The sequence below is a fragment of the Plectropomus leopardus genome, chromosome 19 (genome assembly GCF_026936395.1).
Source record: "Plectropomus leopardus strain MGB_pleo_1.0 chromosome 19, ASM2693639v1, whole genome shotgun sequence".
NCBI lineage: Eukaryota > Metazoa > Chordata > Actinopteri > Perciformes > Serranidae > Plectropomus > Plectropomus leopardus.
In genome coordinates, this window is record NC_142194.1 from 9,668,758 (window position 1) to 9,690,982 (window position 22,225).

The following is a 22,225-nucleotide window of genomic DNA, read 5'->3' on the forward strand; positions in this document are numbered from 1 at the left end:
CTTTTTTTCTGCAGTAATTCAATGGAAATATCAGATTGACTTTATGACCAAGATACCAGGATGACACTAACTTCCATGTCGACCTACAGAAAATCTTAATCCCTGCAGCACTGTATTGTTAACTCACATGTAAATGCTCTTAAAATGTAACATTTGTTCCATTTATCCATCACTTTATCAACCAACTGCCAAAGACTTCATTATCCAGGTGGAGAATTGTATAATGAGTTTAAAAATGATTATCATTTATTAACAAACAATTTCCCTTTTTATCAGATCTCGAGTATTCTAATGAATTCACACTGTGTCTAAAAAGATCTGTTAATTGTTCTGAGATTTGACAAAGTGTTAAAAACCTGACAAAGGCAAAATTGCAAACTGCAGGTTTTGTTTAGCAGTTAATGAATGTGTGAATGAACTCATTAGATTAAAAAGGCTTTGTACAATCTTCCTGCTATACACCACAATTGAATCTACTCTACACACACACACACACACACACACACACACACACACACACACACACACACACACAGAGTGTGGTACTGACTGTCAGTAATGTGGAAAATGACGCTGCAGCAGTGAGGGACGAACAGACGGAGAGACTCAGCAGGATGACACTGCAAACAGACACATGCATGCACACACGCATTTAGATGCCTGAGCAGAACCACAAGCATGCTAAAAATAAATCTTCTAAATTTTCTCCACGATGAAACAATAAACACAGAAAATTAAGAAAATAACACACAGGAAATGAGGATGCAGTGACAGTAAGACATGTAAATGGGGGAGAGATACAGAGATAAAGATACAAATCTGATGAACACACACCTTTGCTGCAGCTCTGCACATGTCAGCCACCATCCTGCCTGACACACACGTCTCAAAGATGTTGGAGGTGGCAAAGTTATACACCTTCTGCAGCGCCACCTAACACAGAGGCAAAATTTGGCAAGATCATATGATGCATGTGCACTAATTAATATGTTTGAATTTGAATCATTCACATGAGTACATAACACAAGAGTTTAACTTATCACTTTAACAGTGATAGTTTAGATTTATTTGTTTTCTGGTTTTAATGAGTGTGTAAAAGTATTTGGCGCTCAAGTTAAGAGTGATACCAGGTTTCCATCTTGTGTTTGATTCTTGGTTGTGGGTTTTTTATTGAAACTGGATGGACTTAATGTGAACTGTGTTGGACAAATGCGCCATGCAGCTAAATGAATTTAGTATAATGTAATGGTTATCCTTTTGCTTAAATTTGTATTATTAATAGATTGGTACTTCTAAAGCCCCTGAACACTTCTCTATAGTATTAAAATATTAATGTCAAAATTATGGTTTGAAAAACGACTCAAGGTATTATTTATTCTGAATTTTAAAAACCCTGTGAAATGAAAAATACATTTTCCTAGTTTAAATTAAATTGTAGTATGCCAAATATGTAAAAAAAAAAAAAAACAAACCAAAAAAATCTGTATCAAAGTATTTTTACATCATAATCCCCATCTTTTCTGTCTCTGTGAAAAGGTTTCAAATGTATGATGACTCATCCTGCACTCAGGGATATTTACAAAAGTTCATTCAATTAAACGAAACTAGCTAGTCACACAGGTCATAAAAGTCACTCTACACCACTTTTGAAAACTAAAGTAGCTAAAAGAGCAATACAGAGAGCAATAGGAAGAGCTCTGTGTTTGTGGAGCCATTCGAATTGTGCTAAACTCTAAACCCAGCCACCTTTGATCAGTCCCATCCAATGCAGAGTATTTGATTCAAACCCTCTTGTAAATGTGCAAGTTCAAAAATTTCACTGGGCTATGTTACAGTACAGAAGCTAAAGACGCTTTAATTTCCATTTTACTGGGACTTTAACACTTTAAAACTCAGCTACACTACTTTATCAGGACTGTGTTGTGCAGTTTGACCAGATTTGGTTGGCAACATAAGCAAATAATCTCACAACTGTCATCACATTTTAATTTAAATGTTGCTGAATCCTTATTGGTGCACAGTGTCAGTGACATCCTCCTCTTCCAACTGAGCCTCGCTAATTCCCTTAAATAAATAAAATAACCAAAACTGTTCTAACTGTGGCAGAAATTTTAATATTAATATAGTTAATAATATGCTGAATGAGAAAATTAGTTTCCAGGGCCTTTAAAGTTTAGCGATCTGTATTAGAAGTTTTTCATTACGTCAAAGTACAGAGTTTGTGATAAGTGAATTAATGAATTTAAAAGAGAGAAGAGAGTGTGTGTGTGTGTGTGTTTGTGTGTGTACTACCTTGTATATTTCTATGGAGCATTGTGTTAGGATGGTGCTAACAGTGGAGGACAGGCCCAGTTCCACCAGGCTCTCCAGCTGAGTCTGGGTATCCGTCTCCATCTCGTCTCTAGTCTGTTCCAGGGTGCTGCTGTCTATCAGAGCAAAACACCTGCAGATACACACACATACAGAAGCACACATTTATACATTTGTCAGCTACAAAATGTCAACAGCGTTATGGTGAAAAAAAAACAAAAAACAAAAAAGCTGTTAAACGTGGCCAACCGAGCCTGCGATGCAGACTGCATTTCAAACAGAAAGAGATATGCTCTTACTCAAAATGTCGAAAAGGAGGCTTTGCTTGGTGACAGTTTGACTTGTTAATTTGTGTCTTACCTGTCCAGAAACTGGAGAACGAAGTCTTCAAACTCAGCTGTAGCAAAACACACATCCTTTTCAATCTGAGAGGGAGAAATGGAAATGGCTTGTTAGTGGATTTGTTTAATATGACTTTGTATAAGAGCTGTTTGTAGTTCCGATAATTAAAAAAAAAAGTTAGTTCAACAATTTCGAAAATATACTCGTTTGTACTCTTTCTGACAGTTTAATTAGACTGATACCACTCTTTAAGTTTTTATGAAAAATATGAATCAGGCTGTCTCTGAGGCATTACAACAGTGTGTGAGTCCACAAAGCAATGGGTGACGTTACAGTAGTTATGTCCGTTATTTTTTACAATGTATGCTATTTTCACAATTTTTACAAACCAAACAATAAATCGATTAATGGAGAAACAATTCAGCAAATTAATTTTTAATGAAAATAAACATCAGTTGCAGCCCCAGAGTTAAAAATTAGCTCCATCTCAACCAACAAATACAACAAATATAAATAGTGTAACAGTCACAGGAGATATTATTATACTTGTCATACTTAAATTTAAATGGTGGCAATAGTGCTTTACTTAAGTAAAGGAGCAAAGTACTTCCTCTACCATTGGTGCATATTTTAGAGTTAATATGAAAGTGGTACCAATCTTATGAGTAAACTCACTCAAAATGTCAAACTAAAATTGTGTTTATTTAACGTCTGTCGTTACTATACAGTTATTGTGTGTTGTGTGTGTACCTCTGTGAGTTCGCTGTGTTGAGAAGGAGCAGATGAACAATCCACTAAAGGCACCAGAGTGGTGAAGGTAGCAATGAACTGGAACGTTATCTGGACAGAGCAGCACAGTGGGAAACAGATCATTACATTTACATCATATGACACCATCAAGGCCCAAGTTAAATAACCCACCAGATGTCGGTGGAACAACTTTTTTCAAATGTATCAATTCATTCTGGTGTGGTGATGGATTAATGTAGTCTGGAGACAATGAGCACACCAAGAAAAAGAAAACCAATCCATTTCACAATCCAAGCAGAAACTGAAGACTGAGCCTCAGTAATTGCGAGTTCTTCAAACTGAGATATTCATTCCACTTTCAGGAATTATTAATAGGATAGACCAGAGTACACGAGAAGGGAATTTAATCAGCAAGAGCTCTATTGTCTTCTTGTCTTATAATCCTTCTTCATTACTGATCAACACATCCATTACGCACCATGCACTTGCTAAAGTCGTTGGGGTCCACCCCCGGCAGAGAGCCCATGAGCAGTGGAATCACGTGCGCACGGCCCTCTGGGTAATGGTTGTTTGGGGACACCAGGCTGCGTGCCATGCCGATCATGCAGCTGAGAGTGGCGGTGAGGGTGTGCGGCTCCGTTAGGGTCTCCATTGCTGCATAAGTCCTGTTATACACAAGATGCGAGAATGTAAATAACAAAATGTAGGGGCCACAGAGGGACCCCAGCTGGAACCAGACATCAGTATGACATTAGAAAGGTGTTAGACTCTTACGTCAGAAAAACATTACATTTTGTTTAAATCAAAATCAGAACTCCAGAACTTCCTTGAAAATCACGGTTTTAAGTTTTCCTCAGTATCAAAGTAACGTAGCAGTAGCTGTCTGTATATCAGTGCATACACTGTATACAAATACAGGCTCGGTTATATCCCATAACCAGCTGACTCTATGGTGACATTATACTTCCTGTTAATATTGCCAAAAAATATTTTGGGAAACGTAATCCCAGAGCATGAATATCCACTGACTCAAAATAAGACCAAGAATAATAACAGTGGTCTTAAACTCTTTTTTCATGTTGCACTATATATTAATTGACTGTCCATCGACATGGTTCATGACAGATATCTCACACAAACACTTACTTCTCCAGTACAGGTGGTATGGCAAGTTCTGGCGTAAGGAGGGCCAGGTTCTGAAGAGTATAGGCTGCGTCCGTACTGCCGGATTTACTGCACATCACCACAAGAGGGCAGATGAACAACACACAGTACAGCGTCAACAACAACAACATGCACATGCACATGTAGATAATCACAGATGACCTGTCTTTGACCAGATTAGACGTGTTGCTGCTGAGGCTTTGTGGCGGTATTCGCTGATGAGACACTGAGGGACTGGTTAGATAACTGACTGGCACTGACTCAAATGGCATGTCTACATGGCAACATTAACCCAGTTAACACTGATATAGTGATTTGTAGGTCAAACTGCCAAAAAGTGGGTTAATAGGGGAAGGATTTTTATATATCTTAGGATTTAAGCCTTTTTTTTAACTCCATTTCAAAGTCTGTATTTTAATGTGAAGTACCTCACAATACTGGAATTTCCAACTTTAAAGCAATACTTAGTAAACATAAAAATAGCAGTATTTTATACTGTTTGAGATACTACTGTAAGTAGTGTAAGTTTCACTTTGGTTTCTGTGTTTTTTTTAGGAAAACTTAATAAAAAGTAAATAACAAAAAAATATGTTTTATATGTATATATATATATATATATATATATATATATATATATATATATATATATAATATCTCAAGTAGTTCAGACAAATTTAGCCCTGCAGATCACCACATTAGAAGGATACTTTTGCTATCTGTGATATTGGCTGTAAAAAAGCACAAAAAAAACCCAAAAACATGGCTGAGATGCAACCAATTAGTTGGAGGTATAAAAAACAAAGAGCTGACCAAAGTTGAGAACCAAAGTTCTGGCTCAAAAGACAGAAGTCTGAGGAAACTTTGATCATTAAACATGGATTAACAAGACCACCCGCTGTGACTGTGCAACAGAAAGCTCACGCCTACCTCCAAAATCACACCTATGGTGTCTATTCCTGCCTGAGTAGAAATAGTTTCTGTCGGCCTTCCCACTTCGCACAAGGTGGCCTTGCACTGTCTTTGTTCTTAAATGTCAACTTGCAACCTATTTTTACAGACTGGCTTCTGTTTATTTTGGGTTTCTCTTAATCTCTCTCTTTTTGTTTGATTCTATTATTGTGATTACTTTTCACTAATAATTTTCTGCTATGTTGTATTAATATGTGTTGCTAAATTTCTGCTATGCTGTTGCTTTTGAAAGCCTCTTATGTCCGCTTACTGCGTTTTATCTTCTTACCACTTTGTACATCTTGCTTTGAAGATGCTCTATAAATAAATCACTCGCTGAATAATGCTGAGTTACTGCGTTGTCTTGAGGTTAAAGCAAAGACAAGCTCATCATGTCATGTCAAGTTCACTTCAATAGTGATCTTATGCATGGGTGTTTATGCACATTTTTGTTTCATATATGTATGCACATGCCTGTGTGTACATGTAGGATTATGTATCCATGCATGTACGTGTGTCATGATGCTTACGGTAATAGATATCCAAGGTGTTAAAATTTCTCCAAAACCAGGTGTAATCATGCAAGATTGCATACAGAAAGGTTATTTTTCTGGCTAACATCTACCAAAGTGTAGTACCTGAACATGGCCAGCAGTGCGGCTCCACTGAGGCTGCGGGTAAACTCCTGCAAGTCTTCATCAGTCAGCCTCTGACACTCAGGAACCAGCGTGATCCAGCTGGGAGCTGCGTGACGTTCCCGGTGCACACGGCGGACAACACTCGCCGGGAGACGCTGAAGCAGCCGCATCAGTCGAGACTGCAGGCGCACACACATAAACACACACACACACACACACACACACACAGACACACACACAGACACATTCAACATTTGCGTTATCATCCTCAGACACATTCACACAGTCTGCCGTCAACAGATCTGTGATATCGCTCTTTTTCTGCCGGCAGTTGTGCATTTCATTATTGTGTTGTTAGAGCGGAGAGAGCCAGCCAAGTCCTGAATGACAGGTTATAAATCAAAGGAGTGTGACAGTGAGCAGCTGAAAATGTGCTCACGACTCACTCAGTGTGTGTGTGTGTGTGTGTGTGTGTGTGTGTGTGAAAGAGAGAGAGGCTCACCTGCCAGCGACCATGATTGGAGGGATGGTAGAAGGAGGCAATGCTGCTGAAGAGGCAGGTCAGCTTCTTCTGTGCAGGGTTGCCTGGTCCTCCCTGCAGCCATTCAAATGAATTAATAACCATAATTAAACAGCAATTAAAGTATATATTTGTTATGTGTTTTTAGGTGGAAAAAGTCTGCAGAGTGTGTACCAGAAGGGCTGTGATCCACAACACCAAGTGTCCGATGTCATAGGAGTTGGTGAGATACCGAGGTGCCACCATCTGACTGACACCAACTGGAAGGTTCAGACTCCGCAGGATCCTGGTGAATATCTACATGCACACATACAGTGTAGTGTCACATACAAGACTGAGAGGTCCCCGGTAAAATATACAAACAGACGTACTTTACATTCACATAATACAGGGTTCCCACACAATGTCATGGACAAAATTTCAAAAGTTTTCCATAACTTTTCAAGAACACAAAATATATTTTTCCCCCTGCCCCACTGGGCTGGCATTTTTCAAACCTGTAAAATTAATTTTAAATAGAATTTCAGCATCCTACATGATATGGTGAAGAACTGTCAGAAATGTAAAAATCCAACAATAATTTCTGTTTTTACAGTTTCTGGCTGTGATAAATGTTGTCTTTTTAAAAAAACAAAAACAAAAAAAACATGCCTTTTGAAAATTAAAGAAAAAAATGCCTTTTAAGTTATAAGACACTTAAGTCTTAGGTTTTCTATAAAAATTGCCCAAAAAAAAAAGAAAAAAGGAGAAAAAAAAGTGTTAAAAAAATCAATTTTTATACAAATTGCCAAAAATGAAAATGTAAATGTAAGATGTAAGAAAACATACCGCAGGTTTGGAAGGTGTGTAAAATATAAACAAAATAAAGCCATTTAAAGTTTATGCCCATCCCCTGAGCCAAAAGTGCTTAAGAAGTGATTTGACATGCGGAGTGGGCACAAATGAAGGGAGAGATGGAACGTGGGGAGAAAATAAAGAAACGTATGTGATGACCACATAGACAAAAGCAAAACATCAGCAAAACATTGTAACATGTCGACGTTAATGAAAGCTACATTATGTCATCAACTACAGAAAATAAATTCACAGTTATATTACATCAGTGTGATTTAATTTATTACACACAACACATTCCCATTATTTTTTCAAACCCTTCAATGATTTTTACTAGTTCCATTACTTTCTCAGGCCTGGAAAATGTCATTGTGAAATTCAATAACTTTTCCAGTTTTTCCATGACTGTGGGAACCCTGATAATCCTCCTAATGACTCACTGTGGGAATATACGGGGTCCAGTCCACATATCCGATGTTATCGTTGGCGAGGCGAGCAAACAGGTTCACTAGGTGCTGGAAAACAACATCAGACAAACAATCACTGCGAGTACAAAGAACATTCCCAGAAGTGAAGGCCGTCATTCCAAGAATTAAATATAGCTACTTTAAAAAAAAAAGGAAAAAAAGACATGAGGGTAGGAGGAAGTGTGCACAGCCAGGTTGCTTCAGGCCAGGAGGCTGCATGAGCGCAGAGCGGAGGCACAAATGGAAAATCTTGTATGCATGCTGAGTGGAAACCGACCAATACTCCAACAACATTTCAACATTTCAATCATCGTCGTCAGGCAATGTGTGTCATTCCAAATTACTCCGTCCATATTTAGGAAACTGGAGAGCTAAGTGAGTCATTGCTCAATCGCTCAAAAATGTTTTTAAAAATCCACCACTTGCTGTTGCAGATTTACACAGAAATTTGAGAGGTGGATTTCTCATTCATTTCAACTTCATTTAACTTTGCACAAAGACTCTAACTTCCAAAAGTGAACTAGGTGTCAAATAATAAAGAAAACACCAGTTATGTTGTGTTTGTATGCATGATTAGATTATGAGATGACGGGCCCCTGAGCACAAATATGTAAGAGACCCCACCACCTCACGTGCAAGCAAGACACACAGACATTTCTGATGGATTTGTCGATTTATTTTAAAGGTTTGTTTTTTTGCTGTTTTGCATTTCTTTATTAGCTATTTGAGCCTCTTTGAGGTAATTTTGTTGCTTTGTGTCTCTTTGTTCTTTTGTGTCCCTTTGAAGTATCCTTTGTGTATTTTTTATTGTTTCTTATCTAGTCATTTTGTGTCTCTCTGTGGTTGTTTTTTTTTGTTGTTTTGTGTTTCTGTGGTTGTTTTTTTTTTGTTGTTTTGTGTCTCTCTGTGGTTGTTTTTTGTTGTTTTGTGTTTCTGTGGTTGTTTTTTGTTGTTTTGTGTTTCTGTGGTTGTTTTTTTTTTGTTGTTTTGTGTCTTTCCGTGGTTGTTTTTTGTTGTTCTGTGTCTTTCTGTGGTTCTTTTGCCCCTTTTTCGAGCCATTTGTGTGTCATTTTGTGCCATTTTTGATTGTTTTTTTTGTCTCTTTGTGGTCATTTTTTTGCCCCTTTGAGGTCATTTTGTGTCGTTTCTCTGTTATCGTTCAGTAATCCGTCCATGCTTGCGTGTGTGTGTGTATCTTACCCCTTCCCAGCTCGGCTGATTTTGCACTGATGTCCAAAGACTCATCAATTCATCAAACCACAATCTGAAAACGCACACACAAACAAAACATTACATTCACACACACACCTGAAGCTGAATTCCCCCCATCCATCTCCAGTTCCCCCAAAATATGAACTCACTCCCTCCCTCGTTGATTCTGGAGGATAGTGAGAGAAAAACTGAAGCGGAAAAGTAGAGTATTAAAGATGATGTATTGTGGAAACTGTGCGGAAACTGCTGATGAATCCAAGAGTTAATCCAGACAAATAGCTTGTGAAAGGGCTAACACACTGAAGAATGCGGTGAACGCTGTGAAGAGGCTTGGTAGCTGGAACAACACCATGAAGGGTGCAGAGAGTGAGGGGGGCAAGGGTTTTCCAAGGCAGCAAAATATTAGCAAAACAAAAGAGAGGGGAAGCACTGCAAATGTAAAAAGAACATTATTTATTGAAACTCCCAGGTGCAGAGGTGTAAATGCTTGCAGAGCCTGAAAAAAGGGGATTATTCATGACATGCTTAAGGCAATGCACGGTCATAAGAGCCAACCAAATTAGAGTTTCCATCTCTGGACCAAAAATGGCAATTAATGCAACGTATTCTCCTTTTTATTGCTGGCAGATATTATTCTATAAATAAACAAAGGATGCTTGTGAAAACTTTATAAACCCTTTGTGTCAGCTCTGGCTGAGACAAGCTGCACTTGGCATATGATCCTGTTCCTAAACAGAGTCATTCAAGTTGGCCCACTTACAGGAAGCCCTGGCTGTGCTCCTCCGGGGGCATGATGGTGGGCAGGAACAGCTCCATGTTGCTGACCGCCTTCTGCATGACCATGTCGAACACACACAGCAGGGGGCGCCACTCATCCAGCATCTCCTTTGTGGATGATGCGGGGAAATACCTGTGAAATTCACAAACACACACACACACACTCAGAGCGAGGACAGACATGAGTGCAAATAGATGCAGACAAGTAAAGACAGACTGGAGATACAAATACACACATTGATCTACAGCACACAGCTCAACTGGAGATCAAAGCAACGCATTATCCAGTGCACAAATTACATGATCACAGAGGATGAGACTTACAGTCTGCAGCTTTTGATCAAAGCCTTCAAAATGTGGTCCACTGAGCTGCAAACAAGCAGAGAGAGGAGGTGTGAGTCAGGGTGTGTTTGTAAAGGAATTTTGCTTTTACTGTCTTGTGAGATCCACACGGCATCATCAAGGATAAAAACTATGGTTGGGCAATATGACTTTAGAAAAATCTCACATTATTTTTAGGCTATATTACAATATGTGATATATATCTTGAGATTTTGAAATCCCGTCTAAACTAATATAAACTACTAAAAATTTAAAATTGTTAAATGAACTACAGTTACCATATAATAAAGTAAAAAAAACAAACTCTTATAATAAAGTTTAATAAAATACTGTTGCTATGAAGTTGAATAAAGTACTGTTACAACAACTTTAAATGAAGTATTGTTATAGTAAAGTTAAATAAAGTACTGTTACAATTAAATAAATCAAAGCAGAACCCATGGTGCTTTTATTTTGAAGGATCCAGCTCATCTAGAAGTGCTGATGTTTTTGCTGTGGACTTGAAGCTTCTGGTCAACAGTTTGATGTTAGAGTTAGCAGCGAGTTAAACTGTTACCGCAGCACCTTTAACCCTTTGAAACCTCCGCAAATGGGCTTGATTTCTCTTAAAAACATGGGAAGAAGGCAATGTGCAACTTACGAATAAATGACCCAGAAATTTGGGAATAGTACAAGAAAATTACCTGAAAATAAGAGGAAAAAAAAAAACCAAAACCAAAGAACACTGACACGCAACAAGCTGCGATACACTGAGTATGTTTGATGTATCGCCCACCCTTAATAAAACCCTTTAAAGTTCAGGCTGAAGTTATTTTCACCATTAATTAAACTGTTGGTTATTTATCCATTTAATATTTTAAAGTTAAAAAATGTTAGAAAATAATATTTAAAAAAAGGCCAGAGTAGCATCTAAAAATGACATATTTTGTTGGATCCCAATAGTCCATGATGTCATAAATTTAGAGCGATACAAAAGAGAGAAAGATGGAAACCCTTATATTTCATAAAGCAGAATATATTTTTTATCTTTGCTTGATAATTCATTATTCTTAACCATTATTTATTGAAAGGATCTGGCCACAGAGCAGCTCCACTGAACAGTCAGGGGGTAAGACTCTTGCTCCCTTCTGGTTGAAAGCCTGAAACAATTGACTTATCGTTTCAGTGCTATCTGACATAATCACTCTCTAAATTCTTTAGGAAAGTGTGAGTCGGACTGTCTCATTGTTTCTTTGTTTTGTCAGGCCTGGCACTGTGTCTCTGGCTGCAGTCCAATAGTCTTTTTTGCATGAGATGGTTCCTGAATGAGTGAAATGACCTGGAAGAATCTAAATGGCAGCCGTGATAAGAGCTAATCGAATTCTCTAAATGCTAAGAAAAGGTATTTCACTGCCTCCTTTCTTATCTCCTTTAGCATAGGATACACTGGACCATCCTTCACGAAAGGAAAGGAGACAGCGGAGGGTGAGCGACCATTCTCAATGTCACAACCGTTTTGACTCGACTTTGTGACGGGTAAGCTATATTCCTTATTTTATTTCAATTTAAACTTTGGTAATCAAGCAGTTTTTTTCACTGGGTTGTCCATGTCTACATAAACAACATGATGGGCACGTCAGGCAAAATATCTTAGATGCACTTTTGGTCGTCCATATTCGTAATATTGTACTTTCACCGCAGTAGACCCATGCCAAAAACATCCTGTGTTATGTAATTATGGAACCTAGTGTAAGTACAGTCTGATTCTTTTAGAACCAAGGTTTTTGAGGTTTTTGATCAAGGTCATGAAAAAGTGTTTAAGAAAAGACATGACACCTAATTTTTTGGACTACGTAACCACAGCCCCTATCCAGCACATGTTCCCTACCCATAGGCCATGTACTCTACACCCCACATCTACAATTGACCTGTCAATAAGCCTCGCCCTCAAATGCCACAAGCCAATATCAAATCGTGCAGCTACACAGTGCACTTGCACATCCTGCTCATAGACCTCCATAGAAAAGCATCAGAATTTTTTATTTTCTTGCGGTTTTATTTAAATTTATGCAATAAAACTTAAAAAATGGTCAAACCATGCGTACGGGCTAAATGCAACACTGATACGAGGTATCCTGAGAGGCTTAAGAACGGAGTGTGTTTTATCCCGTTTCCTAAACCTTGCATAAACAGAGCTAAGTGTCTCTCTTGGATTAAGCTGTGGGGTGCATAAACAAACAAGGATGTCTACATTTGTTCTAAGGTAAGGCAACATAATGTAGAGGAAAAATATAAATGTTTAATTTTAGGGTGAACTGTCTCTTTAAGTGGGTTGTTTTGCCTTTTGACAGAGCCAGGCTAACTGTTGCCTCTTGCTGTCAGTCTTTATGTTAAGCTAAGTTAGCTGGCTGCTGGTGGTAGCTTCATATTTAGTGCACATACATAACAATCGTATCAATATATACCTTTAACTCTCTGCAAGAGGTAAAAAGCATGTTTAACCCAAAAATCAAACTTTTCCTTAAATGCAGATAGACACTTAGGATAAGGTTTAGGAAGTCAGTAACTCTTAGAATTAAAAAAAAAATGTGTAAAAAAGGTAAATTACTGGATAGGAGGTACATAAACAGTAAAAGTACAGTGTTTAAACATTTTATAACAGGTCAGTGTAAAGGTAAAACTTCATACTTGGGGAACCAGATGAGTCCAAGGTGCTCAGTTTTGGAGTACACGACCCTCTCGTACAGATCATAAAGTGGTCGCCATGGCAACTGCAGGTCATCCCTTGACAGCAGTTCCTTCTTCCTGTATTTAAAAAAGAAAAAAAAAAAAAAAAGCCAATTACTGACAGTTTATAAGTATTTTTCAGGACTTCAGTCAGATTCTTTGATATTTAAACCCCAGTCAAGATGAAATGATGGTAATAATGTTCTATTGAAGTGAGAAACTACAGGGTGTCTGAAAGGAGTCTGTAATCGTGGGAAAATGAGTCACTACCTCGCGGGCTGCGCTCAACATGATGACTGCCAACTTCCAGACATGTCTGCAAACACGGCGCTGTGAGTCTTTGTATTCAGTAAAACATAACTGGACTGACAGCTGCAGACATTAGTAATTTGCAGGTGTAGACGCGGCTGGTTGGAAATAATGCACACCCTCCTATAAGGGAGTCCGTGGAGAAAAATGAAGAGCACGCCATGAAGTTTTTACAGTGATTCTTGATTTTTCAAACACCCCGTTAAGCTTTTAAATTGCACACTAACTGATGAGCACTTCATAAGCTTTAAAGCAGAGCAGGTTCTTTAATCCTCCTGAGAAATTTTCACATTGCTTTCTTTGTACTCTCCTTCTTTCTATAGGAATAAAACCCCGTAGAAAGGTTGAGAGTCCCCGCACTGAAGAATATGCACAATTTCCACAGCCTCACATTCCTCTTGTCGTCTCCTCTCTCATTCATCTAAAAGACTCTCATTGGGGAGACTTGAAAAATGAAGGAAAAAGGAGACAATCGGGGAAATGGCGGTGAAGTGCGTGGGATGGAAAAAAAAAAGGCCAATTGAGACCTGATGCGTGATGTTAAGTATCAAATTCATCTCTCAGCTTTGAGACCTGGTACTTCATATACGGTTAGCCCAGATCTTTCTCTGTGCCTCTAATGGAAAACACTCCGAAAAATGACATCTACATTAAGATGTTGTTTTGTGATGAATGTGAAAATCAAGTGGAGATAAATGGGACGTGATGAATGTGACCATCCTGGAGAATATCCTGCAGTCGCTGTTATGGTAACTGATCCGATCTGAGGGACAAAAGCAGCAGTTACGATGTAGGTCAGGGCTGAAAGAGTGATAAATGTACTATTGGGACGAACATACTTCACTGTCCTTTTTACTTACTATGTCATGGTGTGTAAGTAAATACATTTACCCAAAAACTCTACTTACCATACTGTATTATTTAGAGGAACTTGCATTTTACTTGGGTATTTACATCTCCTGCCACTTTATAGTTTTACTGCACTACATTTCAGAGGGAAAAAATTGACTTTTTACTGAAAGACATTTATCTGACAGTTATGTTGACTAGTTTAATTTCAAAACATAAAAAAATACATTAAGGTCATAAAACCCCTATATCTCTGGCTTGTTGCTCCTAAACAAGACGTTTAGTTGGTGCCCAATGTCACATTTCAGATGTCCATGAGTTGTTAACAGTTCCATCAAAAAGAGCGATTCCCCTTCTAAACGTCTTAGATAGATTCATTTATTTTGAGGCCTTTAAGCTGCAGTTGGTAACTTTTTTAAAAGGTTATTTTTTGTGCTTTTTGCCTTCAATTGACAGGACAGTTTAAGTGTAAAAGGGAGAAGAGAGAGGGGACGACATGCAGTAAAGAGCTGCAGGGGGCTCGCTAGTGGGCCAGATTAGCTACTGGGTGCCCCATGTAGTCGTTTATAAAATTAACTTTTGTCACATTTGACTTTCACTGTATTCACACAGACAAATAAATACATGAGACAGATAATCTGTTAGTCATAGTTCTCTGCCTCAGAGCTGAGGAGTCTCCAAAGAGCTGTCATACTAGATGATGATCAAATATGAATCAAGATTCTATTAGTGCATTGCTTATTTATCACCTAAAATGTTTTCAGACACATATTTTAGAGTGCTGTTTAGCTGTAAAATGAGAGTTTTCTCCAGCTCATGAGCGGCGTCTTGGTACATTAGTCCACTGTATCCAACATGGTGGGCAGGTCATAAACTTTCTTTTACAGGACACTAAAATATGTTTCTGGACACATCTGGGGTTAGAAATAGGCAAAACAGTGACAGAATCTTGATTTATATTTGTTCAGTATATTTGATTGACAGTTTGATCTCAGTTCACGTAGTGTTTGACATGATTGACAGCTGTTTTAGAGACTCTTATTGGCTGTTTTTTTTGCCATGCCATTGTCCTATACTAATGCCATTAAAAGCAGCAAGAAGGGGTGGTGGGACATTACTTTTTTTCCGGTTATCTGTCTCATGTTCTTCTTTTGGGATATGTGACAGATAAACCAAATACTGGCTCTAGTTAGGGCCATTTCACATCAGCCAGCGTTGTTCTCCTACATGCTTGGCACAGTACATGCTTGCAGTTCTGAATGTCAATTCTGCAACCTCACCACTATATGCAATATAATCCTTAACACTAGCCCTTTAAGAAGTCAAATTTATTCAATTATTCTCAAAAAAACAACAACCTAAGATTTGAGAAAAGGAAACAGAACAAATAGAGACACACTGTCTTTATTCTTCTTTCCTTTACCACATCAATCATCTAATCACCACCCAAATGTATTCTATGACCCTTTGAGGGAGCATGAACCCTTGGTTAGGAATAAACTACTGAACTACAAAAAAAGTTAAAATTATCATCACATATATCAAATACCACATTAAAATGCTGTTCAATGCTGTTGTGTGAAAATACTTCTAGTGCCACTGGTTTGTGTCCTCACAAACTATGACTTTGTAGAGTGTTTCATATGTACGTCATGTGTTTTTGTAACCACTACTAAATCACACATGTGAGTCATATGGTTATAGCCTAAAAATCCAACTAAACTGCCATTTAATATTCACTCCATCAACACAGACAGCATCTCAATATTGGGCAGTGGTTCAGGCTAAGATTGTTGTCCATTTCAAACTAAAGATCTATTGAAATTTCAGTATTGCCAGATGCATTTTGTACTCAGATTTTAAGATTGAGCTCTTTTTAAAATGTTGCTATTTTTAGTATGAATTCCCCTCATGCACTTCCTTGAATGAATATCCATTACGGTTTATTTTGATGCAGCAGATGCCTCTCTGTAATTAAAATAACACATTCAGGAGACTATGCAGCCTTTACTGAGGTATCTGCTCTCTGAATGCTTTCTGAGTTACTTTTGCTTTTGTTTCTCAAATCTGCAGGTTGTCTTAAGCTCCAAATGGCAGCAATCCAAACAGCAGAGAGGTAAGTGAAAAATCCACTTTAACACGTCATGGGACTTGACATTAGTACAGCCTACCACTTGTAGCACAGTGATGTGTACCTGCCAAGCTGATCTCATTATGTTAAAGGATACTAAAGGGCAAGAGAGGCTGCAGCCTTCTGTGGTCAAAAGCTCTTATTGCTTTAAAAAATATATAAAAAAATCTGACTGTCATTTCTTGTTAAACTAACTTTTAGTTCATGTCATTTTATATTAGTCATATAGTTATTTTACTCTGCTGTGCTGCGTACTATAATCCAGATTACCCAAACGTGCTTCTCCCCAGTTACATCCTCCGGCTCCTCCTGGGAGATCCTGAGGCATTCCCAGACCAGATGGGATTTGCAGTCCCTCATGATCAGGGTCTGCCCTGAGATCCACAGGGAGGCGTCCAGATCAGATGCTTGAACCACCTTTTTTTTTTTTTTTATATTAAAATGAAGAAGCTGTCGTTCTCCAAGCTCCATCCAGATGTCTGAGCACCTCACCCTGTCCCTGAGGGCGAGGAGCTCAGACATTTCATACATTTGTGACTGCATTTGGGTGCTGATGCTGGGGGAATGTTTGATATTACTTCTTTTCAACCTCAGTGCTGCTGTTAAGACTGCTGATCAAAACATTTTCATCAGTAGTCTAAAAGGTCCAGTGTGAAGGATTCAGTGGCATCTAATTGTGAGGCTGCAGAACTGAAACTTCTCCTCATGTTCAAGGTGTGTAGGACAACTACGGTGGCTGATGCAAAATATGAAATGCCCTCTCTGGAGCCAGTGTTAGGTTTGTCTGTTTTCAGCAAGTGAAGAAGATCACGACTTAGCAGAAAACCCGCTCCATATTTATGTAGATATAAACGGCTCATTCTAAGTTACAAAAACATGACAGCTCTTATTTTCAGGACATTATAAACTGATGAAAACATTGCTACGAATACTATATGCCATTCTTTCCAATAAATGCACCAAAATCCTACACACTGGACCTTTAAATGGGTCATTTCTCTCAAAAAGATAATTTTCTGATTCCCTCTGTTAGTTTCATCTTCATCTTCACTGATATGTGGGGTGCCACAGGGATCTATTCCTGGTCCCATTTTGTTTTCCCTTTTTATGCTTCCATAGAAAGCAAGAAAGAATAGAAACAAGTCATTTTAATTAGTGTCCTATCCCTGATATGCTGATGATACAACAACAACAACAGTTTTTGAGAAATGGATGACTTGTAATTTTTTGCAGCTAAACTCAGACATGACAGAAGTAATAATCTCAGTGATCATCTGGCATTTGTTGGTCCAATTGCATCTAAAATAAAATACAGCCAGAAATCTAAGTATCACATTTGATTTTTCAGCTAAATTTTAAACTAAATGTCAAAAGTCTAATTAAATCTTGCGACTAACACCTAAAACATAACTAACAAAAGCAATTCAGCTTTCTATTTTCCTGACTTAATGGACTTTCCACTTTTTACACCTGAACTGTTACACTGCATTGTTTACATGCCTTACATGCTGTAAATCCTCAATGGCTCAGCTTCAACTAGTGCAGGATGCTGCTGATCAAATTTTAAAGCTCTGACACATCAAACCGACATCAAAGAAATACCGTCAACTAAGGCTGACTGTTGCATTGCCTGCTTGTGTCTCTGCCAAGAAGTTGCACTTGAACACACTGCAAAGACTACAGCAATTGGCCAACTAGCATGTGTGTTCTGCGCCTGCATGGCAGGAAATTACTCACCAATGTCAGCAGGCAGTGGTAGTCTGTATTCATCATTATAAAGTACAAACTATTTCTTTTAAAGAGCTCAATGGATAAAGAATAATTTAACTAAATATAACAAGTTTGTTTCAATATGATGTCCTCTGGACTTTAGTTGTAATTATGTTTGTGTGTTTGTGTCAGACCCACTTGAGGAGCTGGATGAGCAGCCTGGCGTAGCTCTGCATCATGTAAGGCTCCAGATTCGGCAGTGTGACCAACTCGTAGAGCAGCTTGATGAAGAGAATGTGGTCCTCTTTGCTGAACCTGCGGCCGTACAGCTTCAGAAACCTGAGGGAAGAGGTAAGGACAAATGGCCATCACTTAACAGATGATCACTTGGTGCTTCCTGCAGCTGACCCATATCCTCAATACATGGTAAGTACACAGCCTCGGCGGCCCAGTGAAATCTTAACCTAATTGAATCTAAAAACAATGTGATTTTTTTTGACAAGTGCCATAATTTGTCATGGTTCTTTTTAGCCCCTGAATCCTGTTTATTTTGTATCTGTTGTGTTTTGGTATGTTTTTAGTGATACTATCATAGTACTTGTATATGAATTTTTTTGTTTTGCTGCCTATCTTGACCATACTACCTATCAGAATAGATGTTGTATCTCAAGGGGACCTTTATGGTTAAATAAAGAATAAATGAAGTTGAAGCCAAAGTAGACACATTTCAGTTATTACTTAACGTCACATGATGGCCTGATGCTGTCTTAAAGGAACACTTCACCCAAAAAAATTACCATATATATATTAATTACTCACCAAGTGTTTTTTTTTTTTTACTTTTTCTTTTCCTTGCCTGCCACCAGGGCAAACGAAGAAATGAAAATCTGATAAAATATTAACACACGCACATGGCCAAGCACGCCACTTGTCCATGTGTAAGACTGTTAATGACTTGTTTTAAATGGTGAAGTTTTAGCAAAAATGTGTTTGGGAAGTACTGAGCATACGGCTAGATAAATGAGACTTGGCTTACACTGCACAAATTGTGTGAGAGTTTGTTAACTGATGTTTAGATATAGTTTTGCTAATATTAAGCCCAGACTTTGATTACTCCAATCATCAAGAATTTTCTCAATTTGTGTTTTTTTTGTTGAATGTTTTCTTCATGAATTAATTGCATAGTTGATATGGAAATGGTCGTTTTGTTTAGGTGAAGTGTTCCTCTAAGTCACCTCTTTAAATTCTCATATTAAGCTGATAATATTCTCAGATTTTTCTTTGGCATTTCCCGTTTCTTAAAGTGTAATAGCTCTAAAGACCTTATAATCAATATTTGGGTTAACATTTATAATACCTTGGGCCACATATAAAGAAATACTGACTCACTGTGCAATGTATATCAGATAGTTGACATCTAACAAATATTATTACACATTTATGAAGCTTATTAATTTTGGCTTTGTTGTTACTGTGCCAGAGAAGTATTAATTTAACACTAATGCAAGACTAATTCAGACAAATAATCTTTGTCTTATGAGCACTGGAGTTAAGTAAAGGTTAGTGGTGTATATGTATGTGGTTTCATGCAGAGGTGGGTTTTATGTCGAAATATGTAGTTATTTGATTGAGTTGGGTGAACTACATTTTGCTAACAGGGAAATAAAAGTCTTCGGTTCAGTGTTAGGTTTTAAGATTTGTAACATCAGAAATGTGGACTTTTATGCAGGAGAGCTTGACTCATTTTAAGAAAAAAGAAATTACAAGATGGATAAATTAATTTAAATTAGATGAAATGTTTGTGGCCTTTCAGACTGATGAATGATTAATTACTAATTATGAATGACAATTAATTGATCAGTGGAGTAAAAAAAAAATCGCCAACCATATTGGTATTCAGTTTATTGTTTCAGTTATTTTTCAAGCAAAGATGTCAAACCTTTCTCTTGAAAGTGAGAATTTGCTTCTTTGTTATTGATCATAAATGTAGAGTGTTTGGGGTTTATGACTGTTCCTTGGATAAAAGGAGCAAACTGAATAATATTATATTTTTGACATTTTCAGTGGTGGAAAGGAGCTAAGTACATTTACTTAAGTACTGTACATAAGTACAATTTTGAAGTACTTGTACTTTACTTTAGCATTTCCATTTTATGCAACTTTATTCTTCTACTCCACTACATTTTGGGGCCAAAATTGTACTTCTTACCCCACTAGAAATATCTGATAGCTTTTATTCGCAAGTTACTTTGCAGATTTATGTTTTTATTGCAAAATATACCAATATATTATTATCATATGTTAAGGTACTCAGCAGTATCCTATATAAAATAAATACAATTAGCTGCACCTTAATCTACTGCAACATTAAAATTATGAGCATACTGATGCGTAAATAATTATAATAAGTAAAACCTTAGGGAGCTATTTTTATTTATTAATTTTTATTTAAATTTTCACTTAACTCTGTGAACAAAAGGTTGCTGGGAACTTGCTGCATATGTTTAAGGTTTTGATTAAACATTAGCTAAAAGCATCCAAACAAAGTTTTGTATTGGAGTTTTTTATTTTCCAAATTCTACAAGTTGACAAAAAGATTTCAATTTTTATTGTAAATGCTTATGGGTTTCATATATTTGTTATGGTCTCAGTTTCGACGAATAATCGGTATCGGCCCTAAAAGAAAACAATATCGGTTGGCCCCTGCTATAGACCCCAGGTATGAATAGCCCACTAAATAAGGAATTATGGGTTTGCTTGCATCTAGAGCACATCCAGGGCTTCAAAACTTACGAGAACAGTTTCCTGGACCAGAAGGCAACCCCGGGCCACAGCTCTCTGAGGAGGACAGCTCTGGACAGGTTCGCTTTTATCTCCGCCAGCAGCTCCGTGGCCTCCCGGTCCAACCGGTCAGAGTAAGGCAACAGGCCGTTATACACGATCTCCTTCTGGGGGGTAAACCCCGCCACATCCCCATCCACAGTCATATTCCACTTTTCTGCTGTGTGCGTAAAAAAAAGTAAAGAAGCACCTGTTCCTCCGTATGTGATGAATGCTGTGCCGTCTAAAGAGTTTAATCCACAGTGTTTAGTGACCGGGCGGAAGGCGGGCGATCACGGGGGAAAGTGTGTCACGCTAATTGAGCTGCGCAAAGCCCCGAGCCAGCGCGCGGGGCCGGTGCAGCTCTGAGCTGCAGTGTCAGGAGCTGCGTCACCTCTCACTTCACACCTCACAGGTACAAGAGGAGGGGGGGGGCGGCAGGTGGCTCGTGCACACACCGTGGTGCACGATAGGAGGTAAAAAAAAAAAAAAAAGATCTGATAGGATGCATTACTCTGTGGTCAGGCTTTGATTTTAGCACAAATCAGAGAGAAGTCTTTGATTTATGAAGGCTTTCATGTGTGGGCAGTAGGCAACATGGAAGACATAATTCTGGACTACAAATCCCAGAAATGCTATGTGTGTGCTGCAAGCTAATCTGCAGAATAGGATGACCTGATAACTGGATTAATGCCCCTCTCCTGTTCTACTGACCCACTGTGGCTGTTATTGGGACAAATAAGGAGCTTAAGTGAATCAACATCTATTTATCTGTCTATTGATCTTCATTATGTAGCTAAGCAAACAAATTCATATCTGTATGATTTGGCTGCATGCCAGAGAAGCATTTATTTATTTATTTGTAAACTGAAATGTGCCAGTAAATAAATCCCTAACAACAGGTCCTGCCCATGATATCCTACCTTGCTGTCTTTTGACACCTTTTGTCCCTGACCTTCTCCATTCTTGCGTTACTGTGCACCCTTCCATGTAAATCCTTTTACTTAAAGCCCATGTAATTCTCTGACCACCGCATGCTTAAGAGTGGTGCAGCAATTGTAGGATATTGTCTGGCCTGCCTAGCAAGTAAGGTTGCTGCTCACAGCAGAGGGCTTAGAGAGCATAATGCCAAAGCCCCTTGAGATGTCTGGTCTGGTTACTTTCAGAGAAAAGGGTCTATTGCTGCAACTCCACCTCGGCCTTTGTTAAGCTTCCTGATTGCATAAAGTGTTCCTAGCCTGGCGGTCTTCTCTGAACTTCTGGAGGTCATACAGCTCATAATGGCCCTGCAACTTTCTATCTGGTGATGGGTGGACTGATTCTTTTCACAGTATCGGTTCCTTCAAGTGGATACATGTAAATGTATCAAACATGCTTGACACTCAATGCATATCCA

The 22,225-nt window shown here is 38.2% G+C and overlaps 1 protein-coding gene across 1 annotated transcript in view; it reads right to left on the reverse strand.

Moving 5' to 3' along the window:
* The window catches only part of psme4b (proteasome activator subunit 4b), a 47,641-nt gene extending 26,555 nt beyond the window's left edge, over window positions 1–21,086 (reverse strand). Inside the window, exons 1-17 of the mRNA XM_042508344.2 lie at window positions 20,803–21,086; window positions 18,208–18,348; window positions 12,972–13,088; window positions 10,287–10,331; window positions 9,946–10,095; window positions 9,174–9,237; window positions 7,947–8,021; window positions 6,847–6,969; window positions 6,655–6,747; window positions 6,153–6,331; window positions 4,549–4,635; window positions 3,881–4,067; window positions 3,403–3,492; window positions 2,671–2,735; window positions 2,293–2,443; window positions 835–933; window positions 551–620 (exon numbers count right to left, since the gene is read on the reverse strand). Of these exons, the coding sequence (XP_042364278.1) occupies window positions 551–620; window positions 835–933; window positions 2,293–2,443; window positions 2,671–2,735; window positions 3,403–3,492; window positions 3,881–4,067; window positions 4,549–4,635; window positions 6,153–6,331; window positions 6,655–6,747; window positions 6,847–6,969; window positions 7,947–8,021; window positions 9,174–9,237; window positions 9,946–10,095; window positions 10,287–10,331; window positions 12,972–13,088; window positions 18,208–18,348; window positions 20,803–20,996 (1,930 nt within the window). The 5' untranslated portion in view covers window positions 20,997–21,086. The remainder of the gene's footprint in view (window positions 1–550; window positions 621–834; window positions 934–2,292; window positions 2,444–2,670; window positions 2,736–3,402; window positions 3,493–3,880; window positions 4,068–4,548; window positions 4,636–6,152; window positions 6,332–6,654; window positions 6,748–6,846; window positions 6,970–7,946; window positions 8,022–9,173; window positions 9,238–9,945; window positions 10,096–10,286; window positions 10,332–12,971; window positions 13,089–18,207; window positions 18,349–20,802) is intronic.
* Window positions 21,087–22,225: the final 1,139 nt, after the last annotated feature.